This window comes from Garra rufa, chromosome 19 (genome assembly GCF_049309525.1).
Source record: "Garra rufa chromosome 19, GarRuf1.0, whole genome shotgun sequence".
Taxonomy (NCBI): Eukaryota; Metazoa; Chordata; class Actinopteri; order Cypriniformes; family Cyprinidae; genus Garra; species Garra rufa.
This window is the reverse complement of record NC_133379.1, coordinates 19,400,221-19,411,898: the sequence shown is the minus strand read 5'-3', so window position 1 is coordinate 19,411,898 and position 11,678 is coordinate 19,400,221. Positions and strand designations below refer to the sequence as shown.

Genomic DNA, 11,678 nt, shown 5'->3' with positions numbered 1-11,678 from the left:
AGACCCCCATGGTGGAGCAGAAGATCACCATAGCAGTACAAATGGAGCTATATCATTTACTTACAGTATGTGATGCAGCTGCAGTCAGATCTAGTACCGCTTCATCTTTCAACAAATGTTTCTTTGTGAATTGATGACAGACTCAAGCATATGGACTGTCAGAAAGCGAACACACTTCTGTATACTGAATCCAGTGTAGACAAGATAGCGGCAGTGATTGTAAATTATATTTGCTTTTGACATGATGTGACACTCACATTTAGCGTGATCAAGTGTCAGCTGTTAACTGACTGAATGCCAGTGGGCACGGCCTATGGTGAGAAGAAGACTATTTGTTGATGCAAATGTTTGTGCCCAGGCGACCTCATCTTGCACCTCAAAAACTAGCAGTATATATAAGTAAGTATAAAGGAGGACGTTTTAAGCTATGAAACTTGCAGGATGTTTAATGGTACAAAGGCAAATTAGATTTTTCATGTCATGACCCCTTTAAAAAGGAGAGTGAAGGTTAAACATTGACCACTGAATGTAAATAAAATCCTCTTGCTGACCTCACTATAAAAATGCCCCACTTTCCACTTGCCATCTCAGCTCAACTTTGAATAAACAGCATGAAGAATAAGCAGCAGTTGAAATGCTTAATGCTTGCATCGATATGTCTTCTTATTGCAGGTAGTTCTTTTTGATTATTTTGCACTTTTTGATTATTAAAATAAATGCATGAAATAAATTGAAATACAACAGCAACAACTGACAAAAGTTACTTTTGTCTGATTTTTCATGGACTCCTCCAATGATCTGGCTGCTTTTACTATAGGTGCTCCATCCTCAATGTCTAAAAGCGACAGTTTATGTCCCAAAGAGAACCTAAACATTACTGGAGGGAGCTTTGTTCTTTCTAAGGGCTATGCTCATGGGAGTCTTCTAAGATACATCTGTCCAAATGGATATTACCCATCGGTTCGGTCACGTCATTGTCAGTATGGACTCTGGACCTCAACGACCAAAATCAGAAAAACTCCAGAGTGCAAAAGTAAGAAACAAGACATTATTTTGTCAGTATATAATGAATAATGTTGGACTTATTTATTTTTATTATGTTCTTCTACAGTATGTGTTTATTCATGCATTTATTCTAGAGATCACGTGTCCCAATCCTTGTGTTTTTGAAAATGGAGAGGTGATTCCATATAAAGCCAAGTACTATGTAAATGACACAACCACCTACTCATGTCATTTCAATTATACGTTCCATGGCTCTGCAGTCCGTGTTTGCAAACTTAATGGGAAGTGGAGTGGAAGCACGCCAATATGTGGACATGACTGTGAGTAGTCACTATTACTTTGTAAATGTGTAAACACACAAAAGCATACATCATTGATTCTTGTACATTGGTTCCTTAACTTTAAATATGATTCCATCCATGGTAATGTGTTAATAAACATAATAAAAGTACGTTATGACTGACAGTATCAATAGCCTTTGTAAAATAATGGAAAACAGCAACAACAACACCTTCCCTGTCAAGACTACATTTAATTTGTTCAACAAAGTAACACTTTGCTGTCTCTGTAGAGTTATGTGCATGATGTATTGGAAAATAACCAAGATTTAAATACTGTATTAACTGATTACAGATTACTTTTTCAGTTACTAGAAGAATAGAAAAATACTAATAGTATTGACCCAATTTTTTATTATTATACTAGGAGTTCAAGCGCTTTAGGGCATTTAAGTACATAAAAAAAAAAATACAAAAAGACATAACATATTATTTACTAACCTCGTAACCACCTAAATTAATGTTTTAAAAAAGCATTTTTAGCAAATACAGGTAATTTGCTATAGAAATATGTTTTTTGATGTTTATGACTGTTACAGCAACAGCGACAAACGTTGCATGCTTGTTTAGAATCACCTGTCGGATAAGCTCACCAGGTTTTGTGAAGTTTTGAGTTTTTATTTAGGCTTTATAGGCTTTTTGGGTATATTTGGGCAGGCCCCTTTCCTAAACAACCCTGTTATGGCTTCCCCAAAAATACATTTCAACATTCTTTGATAGTTATTGACTTAGAGAGTCCAGAGAATTGTACTGCAGTGTTTTTTTTTTTTTCCAGATTGAGTGAAAAACCTAGGACTAGTTCGCAAAAGTATTTTTTTTTTTTTACATTTTCTTAATCATTTAACAAATGGTTCTAGAGACAAAATTGTTCAGAATGAGGAAGTCTATCACATGATATGAATATTGTGAATATGTGTGGAAAAAACATGTAATTTACAATCATTTACGTCCTTCGAAAAATGTGATATTGCCCCCAGTAGCTGATTTCTCTTAAATTTTTCACAGACCTTTAGGGCTGTGAGTCAAAGAGGCCAACCAAGTTTTGTTCCGATCGACCTCCGTTAGGGGTGTGACGAGATCTCGTGACTCCGATGTGTCCCGCGAGATCTGACTGGTCTCGCGAGAACGTGGCGATATCATGGCAAAACATTTTGCAGTGTTTACATTAGGGCTGCATGACTAATAGTTATATAAATATCACGATCTCTATTCAAACACCCATGCGATCTTATTCATGAATGACAACGATTCAGCATTGTCTATTACAACTGTTTCACGCTCCACTGACGCCGATGTGAAAGTTATTGAAGACATTCAAATCTGCATTCTTACTGCTATGGTTTCAGAAAGCAACACAAACAGTCTTTTTAACCACATAATCATCATCATGTCTTTGTTACAGACATTTAAATAACATAAGTACTGGGATAAAAGCTTATAGTTTGGATATAAACACTTATTGTCTACAGTAGCGATCAAAAACGAAAGTATAACATGTATGTAGAGAAACGTTTATTCTCTTCACCAGGAGAGGGCGACAACTGCACGTTAAAAAAAGTATTTTTCATTGAATTAAACATTCAAGAGATTCCAATAGTGAAAGTCTTTATTAATTGAGACACGGGCTCCTTCATTTTTTTTTTTTTTTTCCAGACTTAAGCAATGAACATTACTTCAGAACCACTAGTAAATTATGTAATTTTGTTTAATTTTCTAATCCTTTTTTTCTTCAGAATCGTGATCTCCAGTTTATAAAAGACAATTGTTTTTCAGTTTACCCAGAATCATGCAGCATTTTTATTACTGCATATAATTCATTAAAATATAAGTTTAATTTCATAAAGTACAAGTTCATATCAAAATGCACCTACATTTATTTTTTTTTTTTTTTGCATTTTGTGTTTTTTGTTGAATAAAATACTATTGTCCCCTATATATTTCATCATTGAGGATTTATTTAAAAAAGTTAAAAAAATCTCGTCTCGTCTCGTTCTCGTGAACCCAAAATCTCGTCTCGTCTCGTCTCGTGAGATAAGTGTCTCGTCACACCCCTAACCTCCGTTAATCATGCCTAATAGGTGCTCAAAGATCATTGGCCTATGGCGGCCATTTTCTTTAAGATACGCAAATGTCCTTATAGCCACTTGTGGTACTTTGGACCAAGACTGTGCATATCGATCTAACATTTCCCTAGTTATGGCCATTTTCATGTTTTTTTTTTCCCTCTTATAAAGCCACCAACATTTTTCATGTGACCTCAAGTTCAGCTACATGCGCATTGTGAGTTTGGCAAAGATTTCTCATTTCATTTAGAAGTTATAGCCATTTTAGTAAAGGCAGCCCTGCCTTTTTCCAACGTTTTGGCGTCCCTTTGCAACAGAGAGTTAAAAGTTCAACTTTTTTTGATAATTATTGATATTCACTCTCCAGAGAATTTTCCTGCACTGGTTTGATTCCGATTGGGTGACAAACCTAGGACTAATTTGCAAAAGTAGGTTTTAAAAAAAATGCAAAATACAGACAAATCCAATTTATGGCATGTGTTTGAGTCAAGGATTCCAACGACATAAGACACTTGAGTCTGCGATGAACAGGTTTTGGAGCAATTTCTACTTTTGATCGTTGTAGCGCCCCCATCAGGCCAATTAGGGTGAGACTTGGTGACGTTGTAGACGGAGTGCAACCAAATCTTCAAGTCTCTATGACTTACGGTTTGGTCTGCTTGATCAGTTTTACATGGAAATTGCTGATCCTTGGCCTCTCTAACAATTACAATATGGTTTCAGTGCTATGAGCTTCAACCCCTAGTAATTTGGTGATACAGTGTCCTTACTTCTTACCCTTGGGCTAAATCTTAAACTGAATCTATAAAAAAAAAATTCAATACACAATTCGATACTTATTTTGAAGTAAATTTCCCAGAACTCCTAATTCTGTATCTTTATCTCCTTTGTTACTGTTTTACTTTATACTTTATTAATATTCTTTGACTGTTTATTACTGTCTCACAGCTGATCACTGTCCTGATCCTGGCGTTCCCCCTGGTAGCAGTCGAACAGGGGGCATATTTAACATAGACAACAAAGTCACGTACCGCTGCGAGAGTCCATTGACCTTGATTGGTTCCAAAGTGCGAGTGTGTCAGGATGGTGGCCAGTGGTCAGGAACAGAGCCACAATGTTACGGTAAGTCTTTAAATAGCTATCGAAATTTCATAATGTCATGTTCATTTCATCATGTTTTGTATGAGCTCAAAAATATGTTTTCTCAAAAGCAAAAGTTGGCCATAAGATTTAGCTGACTTTTCTGAGTAGCACTGTTGTTGTGTTAATACTTTACAGCTGATTTCACATACGACACCCCAGAGGAAGCATCAGAAGCTTTCAGCAGTTCTCTAAAGTCAAATCTAGCGATTTCTCAACAGTATGAACAAGAAGGTACCTTTGTGTGACTTAAAGCATCTTTTTTTTTTTTTAAACTTCATTATTGTTTGCCACGCTTAGAAAAGAGACAAATCACATCTGTAAATTTAAACATGAATACCATGTTCCTTCTGTCTTTAGATCAGCAGGGTAAGAAAATATCTATGGATCAGAGTGGAAAACTTGATATTTACATTGCTGTGGATTCATCTGGCAGCATAGATGAGAAGGATTTTGACAATGCAAAAACCACCATTAAAATGCTTATAGAGAAGGTATGTTGATTGTCAAACCTTCAGAGGTTGCTGTAATGAATTTGTAAGACCACTTATACTGATGTACATAATGCAGCCTTTCCTAAAATCTAAAAGCAGCAATTTAATTGTTCATTTTGATATTAAAGGTTCTGTAATAATATAAATTCCAATATTTAAAAATGAAGCATTACCATTGTGATACACAGATATGCTCTCAAGAGTGAACTTGACTTCTCAACATTGTCAGAAACCTCCAATACGAGCAGTAGTGTGTTTTAGGAGGGGCGTAGTCTCCCATAATTCACTGCACACTTGCTGCATCTCAATGAAAATTCTGTTTCACATTATGCAAACGTTAACTGCACTGAAATCCAGCATTTTGATTGGATAACAGCAGATGTTGTTTACATCTTTGAATTTTCAATGCTCTTTCCCAAAAGATTAGTTTTTATGAGGTCTCTCCAAACTATGAGATCCTGATATTTGCTACAGATGTTACACGGATAAACTCTATGAGGACCTTCAAACTTAATGAAGATAAAGAAAAATTAACAAGTGTTCTTAAAGATCTGGACGATTTTAGTTATGAGAGTAAGTATTCTGTTTAAATGTCTCATTTTGAGTCTTATTTGTATACATGGATACAATTTGATTTTTTTTTTAGAGATTTTTATTACAAAATAATTTACTATGCAAAATTCCAATCGACTATGCAAAAATCTAATTTTGATCTTTTAATTATGATTTACTCACTTGTTTCAGTCAGAAAGTTTTCTCTGCTGACTGTAATATTCTAATGTGAAAAACAGGTAGAGATGAAAAAACAGGTACCAATATTGCCAAAGCCTATTCAGCCATTTACGAGAGCATGATCATCGAGAGGCACAGCAATGCGGCGGCCTTCAGTGAGACCCAACACATCGTCATATTGTTCACTGATGGTATTGACTTATCAGTATTTACATACAAGTTAATCATTTTTTAATACAATACTTAAAACTTATTTTGCACTTAATCAGTTTAAGTACTTAATCAGAACACATAATTAATATATTAATAAAATGCCCATGCACAATATTACAAATTAAAATAGAGATCAGTTTTGAAGCAAATATTCACTGTCATTTATCTCATCTTACTTTATAGGTCAGGCAAACATGGGGGGAAATCCCAAACGTAAAGTGGACCAGATCAAACGTCTTGTCACTAAAAATGATCCAAGCCAAGAGAAGAAACTGGGTTAGTATTAAATGTATTAATCATAATTATATTTTAAATCAAACAGCTTATACTTTAAGTATTTTCAAAAGTGTATTTGTTTAAAAGTCTTTAGAATTGATTTAATATTGGATGTGTGTCCTCTATTTCCAGATCTTTATGTATTTGGAGTCGGAGAAGATGTGTATCAAGGATACATAAATGGTTTAGTGTCACACAAGGACCAAGAAAAACATTTCTTTAAGCTTCGAGACTTAACAAAGGTGCAAGAGATGTTTGACGACATGATCGGTACTGTATCTATTCCTCACCTAAAAGTGAAATTTCTGTGATTATTTAATCAGCTCCATGTTGTTCATGTTTTCTGTGGAACACAAAAAGAGAAAAATTGATCATGCTCTAAAACATTGTTGCAATAACACTACTGTATGGATGAATAAGTTTAGCATTTCCTGAAGTCTTGTAATAATTCTTTAAAATTTTAGTTAGTTATTGTTGTTATTATTAACACTTAATACCTGCTTCCATTCACAGATGAGAGCACCAGTGTAGGATTGTGTGGGGTTGTGTGGGAAGGTTTAGAAAATAAACGCCGTGCATTTCCTTGGTTGGCGCAGATTAATATTGCTGTAAGCCTTTTTAGCATTTTATTAGCCTGTATATAGAACAAGATGTTAAGTGAGACACTGCAGGTGAATGAGTAAATAAAAATTAACTAATAGTTATCACCTTACTTATTCAGTTGACTGATTACATTGACAATTGCAAAAAAAAATTCCAAATGTTTTCTAAAATGTTAGGTTTAAATATGCAAATGAGGCATTGTTTAATGAAATATGCACTAATTTGCATACATTTCTAGTACAAAAATCTAAACACTGGATGAAGTCAGTTTAAAAATGATTGTTTAATTTATTTGACATAGGCCTATTAGAGTCAAAACTTTTTACAAAGTGGATTTTGGGTCTTTTTTTTTTTTTCAAGTCAAGTCGAGCTTTATTGTCATTCTGCTACATGTGTGGACAAATAGTGGAACGAAATGTCGTGTCTCACAGGACCAAGGTGCTACATACTGGTTAAACATAACAAACATGAAAACAGTACAAGTATAAGAAAAGCAATTATAGACCTATATAACAGTTTAACAATCTGACTATACACATACTATAATATAACTACAATAAATAGTTGACTACACATTCAAGAACTGAGAATACAAATACGTTACATAAATACTGTACATGAAATCAAACAGAAAAGATATTTTGTACATGATTGTGCAAAAGAGATAGTTTGTGCATTTGGTTGTGCAGATAAAGGATTTGAGGGAAGCAGCACATAGTGCAGAAAGATTTGTAGTGCAAGGAACAAGTAAACATACAGTCTTATTAAGTCTTTGTAGAAGCAAGTGATTATTTTGTCACTCCATAATTCAGAAAAAAAAAACTTAGAACAGACAGAAAACCATTTATTTTTGTACTGTTTTGGGGGGAATAAAATGTTGTATAAAATCCAGCAAATTATATATGAACAAATCCCTCTGTTTGGCCTTCAGGATATAAACAGGATAAAAAATGTGAAGTTTGGTGTGTGTAAGTGTTACTGAAGTGGAGATTTATGGTTCAGTGTAGGAGAAAAAACTCATTTTGAAAAAACAGCCTTTAAAAATATGGACACAAATAGATATAGGGCTATTAAAGAGACAATTAACACTGTCTTATGGGTGTTTTCTTTCCACTAGTCTGAAAAAACACTTTATGAAACACCAAAAAGCCACCTGCAGTGTCTCCCCTTAAAGGAAACATTTTCTTCCAAAAGATGAAGAAACATGCATGTTATGGCTAAAAAGTTGAACCATTTCAGCCATATGAACACCTGTCTTCTCTGCTCTTCATGTAGCGTCAAAAAAGTTCCAATTGCATGGGGTCATTAGTTTCCTCAAGGTACATCTTGACAGCGGCTCACTGCTTCTTAGAGGGAGACACACCTGATAAGATAACAGTTAAACTGGACCAAAAACTGGGTATGTCCCGATACGAACACATTTACAGAAAAACATGTTAGATGTTAAATCTTATTAATGATGTTTACATTTCCTTTTGCAGTTGTAGAAGTGAAAAGTTATACAGTTCATCCTGACTATAACCTCGCCGCAAAACAGCATATGGGAATACAGGAATATTATGAATTTGATGTAGCTCTTATAGAGCTGAAAAAAGCTGTTAAGATGACTTCTAATTTACGGTAAAGAGCACAGATCTTCAACATGTGATGTTACTTTATTAAGAATGTGAAGAAAACTGAACTAGTTAAATAAGATCATGTGTATTTCTCTACAGACCAATCTGCATCCCATGCACTAAAGAAACCAATGCAGCTCTGAAACTTTCAGAAAGTGAAGGGACGTGCAGGAAACATGGTAAGGTCCCAATCAGACATGCAACATGCATTCAGAACCATATCAGAAATAGGAATCAAAATATATTATTCATGTGAAATTGCTTTTGTAAAATGCCAAACATAAAAAGCCAAGTCTCTTCTCTATGCATTTGTAACAGAGGAAATACTAATGAGCACCGAGCTTGTGGAAGCTGCTTTCACGTCTGACATGGATACTGATAATAGCCCAAAAACAATAAAAAACATCGCAATCAAGCTTGGAAAATATGTAATGATTTTTCTTTCTCATCTTACTGTTTATAGTTTGAAAAGCTTAATTTATGTTCATTTGAACAAAGCTTTACCTTTGATTTTATGGGCTTTTAAAGTGTCATGAATTTCTGTATAACCATTTGCTAGCACTTTAATTGTATTTTTGACATTCAATATTAAATATGTGACATATTCATTAGAAAACATTATTTGGATCTCTTACGGAATAAAATATACATAATTTCAGTCTAACAAGCTAAGAACACTTCTTGTTGTACTTTTTCTTTAGCGGGATGCTTGTGTTGAAGATGCAAAAAAAGCACAAGGAATCAAAGTAGAAAATGCCAGGGAAGTAGTTACAGACAACTTTCTGTGCAGTGGTGGTATTGAACCAAAAACAGATCACATTTCCTGCAAAGGTATGTTTGATTTACGCCATCAAGACGGCGGCTTGTATTTGGTTCTTTTTACGTTTTAGATCATAACCTTTGCTGATAACTTTTTAATCACTACACTCTTGAAAATAAAGGTGCTTCACGATGCAATAGAAGAACCTTTTATGTCTAAATGGTTCCATAAAGAATTTTAAACATGTGAAGAACCTTTCTGTTTCATAAAATGTTCTTTGAGGCGAAGGAAGGTTCTTCAGATTAAAAAACAAGATAAGAAAAAGATGGTTCTTTAAAGAACCTTTGACTGAATGGTTCTTTGTGGAACCAAAAATGGTTCTTCTATGGCATCGCTGTGAAGAAACCTTTAAGCTCCTTTATTTTTAAGAGTGTACTACTCTGAAATAATCGAAACATTTTTATATAGTTTCTTGTGTCTGCATTTGATTTTGGTGAAGGTGAAGGAGGTGGGGCCACTTATCTGAATAAAAAAGGTCGAGCGATTCAGGTAAGATTTTCGTTTCCTTTTTGAAAACAGTATTGATGTGGCCAAAGTCATGTGTGATGTGTTACATATTACGGGATGAAATTAGGAATATTTAATTTGAGAGAACTGTCTGATATCTGAAAAATCGTATAGGTCGGTGTCATAAGCTGGGGAACGAAGGACATCTGCAAGGGAAAAAATAAATTCACTTCGGTGGCAGACTCCAGAGATTACCATTCAAATCTTTTCAGTGAAAAAATACGCTCATTCCTTAAAGAACATCTAGAAAGTGACGATATAGGACACCCGCTTACATTCTTGTGAATGTTTTAGCAGACTGAAACTGTGTGAGTGAAGTTTGATAAACCATTGATTTATTTTCTGATGAATATATTAAATGTTACATCAAATAGCTGGTCTTATATAAAAATGTTAAGCGTCTTTTTTTAATGTTTATTTTAATGTTAATTCTTTGTTATGTCTGTGTTGGTGCGGGACTGTTTGTATTGTATATCCAACCATTGGTTTCATTATTGTTGTAATTTCACAACTTATTACCATTTATCTGGAGAATGATAATAGCAAATAATAAAAGCCTAACATTATGTCACTAAACCTGCTGTTTCATGGCTGATTTGTAATGGAGAGAATAAAACCATTGTCATGTTAACATGTATTCCAAACACACAATAGACTGGATATCCCAGAGCACATAAGCCATTCTGTGCAACTTTTTACTGAGCAAAAATGTGAGGGTGTTGAAAACATCATCTATGACCATCCTAAAACAGCTGCGGAACTTGCTAACTAGCAAAAAAAAAAAAAAAAAAAAAAGAACTTTATAGGGGATGTTATTTATATACATAAAAAAAAAAACTCTGGATGGATTTTTATTATTATAGGGTGGATGTGTACACATACTGCCAACACACATTTATGTTCAAACATGTTGAAGTGAATTCTGCATCCGATAATCCCTTTAAGCCCCGCTGTTCTTGTCAATTTCCATAACTCAAGACTGCTGACTTGACGGTTGTGCAGAAGACCATTACTGACACCCTCCATAAGGAGGAAAAGTCTCAAAAGGCAATTGCAAAAGAAGAGCGCAGTATCGAAGTATATTAACAGAATGTTAAGAGGAAGGGAAAAATATGGCCGGAAAAGGTGCACAAGTGACAGGGATGACCGTAGCCTTGAGAGGATTGCCAAGAAAGGGCGGTTCAGAAATCTGGGGGAGCTTCATAAGGAGTGGACTGAGGCTGGTGTCAGTGCATCAAGAATCACCACATACAGACGTCTGCATGACATGGGCTACAGCTGGAGAATTACATGCGTCAAGCCACTCCTGAACCAAAAACAACATCAGAAGCGTCTGTGCTGGTCTAAGGAGGAAAAAGTACTGGTCTGTTGCCCAGTGGTCCCAAGTCCTGTTTTCAGATGAAAGCAAATTTTGCATTTCATTTGGAAATCAAGGTCCCAGAGTCTAGAGGAAGACCAGAGAGGCACAAAAGTCAAGCTCCTAAAGTCCAGTGTGAAGTTTCCACAGTCAGTGATGGTTTGGGGAGCCATGTCATCTGCTGGTGTGGGTCCATTGTCTTTTATCAAGTCCACAGTCAATGCAGCTGTCTAACAGGAAATTCTAGAGCACTTCATGCTTCCTGCTGCCGACAAGCTTTTTGGAGATGATGATTTTATTTTCCAGCAGGATTGGGCACCTGCCCACAAAGCTAAAACTACCAGTACCTGGTTTAATAGCCATGGAATAACTGTACTTTATTGGCCGGCAAACTCTCCTGACTTAAACCCCATTGAAAATCTATGGGGTATTGTCAAAAGGTAGATCAAAGCAACTTGGGCTACCATAACTCCTCAACTGTGTCAAAGGCTGATCGCCCAACAAAGTACTGAGG

The 11,678-nt window shown here is 35.2% G+C and overlaps 1 protein-coding gene across 2 annotated transcripts; it reads left to right on the top strand.

The window, feature by feature from the left end:
• The first annotated feature begins 579 nt into the window (after positions 1–579).
• Positions 580–10,383, top strand: LOC141292275 (complement factor B-like). 2 transcript variants are annotated; one of them, XM_073824281.1, is made up of 18 exons: positions 580–672; positions 818–1,033; positions 1,140–1,325; positions 4,355–4,528; positions 4,685–4,780; positions 4,907–5,040; positions 5,463–5,613; positions 5,832–5,963; positions 6,169–6,261; positions 6,394–6,531; positions 6,775–6,869; positions 8,140–8,263; positions 8,346–8,484; positions 8,580–8,659; positions 8,799–8,908; positions 9,182–9,311; positions 9,740–9,789; positions 9,922–10,383. In XM_073824281.1, the coding sequence occupies exons 1-18, from the start codon at positions 612–614 to the stop codon at positions 10,090–10,092; spliced, it is 2,280 nt and encodes a 759-aa protein (XP_073680382.1). In that variant the 5' UTR covers positions 580–611; the 3' UTR covers positions 10,093–10,383. The 2 variants fall into 2 exon arrangements, with proteins under 2 accessions (XP_073680382.1, XP_073680381.1); XM_073824280.1 differs by having other exon boundaries at positions 5,463–5,617; positions 5,836–5,963.
• Positions 10,384–11,678: the final 1,295 nt, after the last annotated feature.

Coding starts and splice junctions, on each gene's coding strand:
- LOC141292275 (XM_073824281.1), top strand. CDS start 612: ATGAAGAATAAGCAGCAGTTGAAATGCTTAATGCTTGCATCGATATGT. Junction 1,326..4,354: donor GCCAATATGTGGACATGACT/GTGAGTAGTCAC, acceptor ACTGTCTCACAG/CTGATCACTGTCCTGATCCT. Junction 4,781..4,906: donor TCAACAGTATGAACAAGAAG/GTACCTTTGTGT, acceptor TTCTGTCTTTAG/ATCAGCAGGGTAAGAAAATA.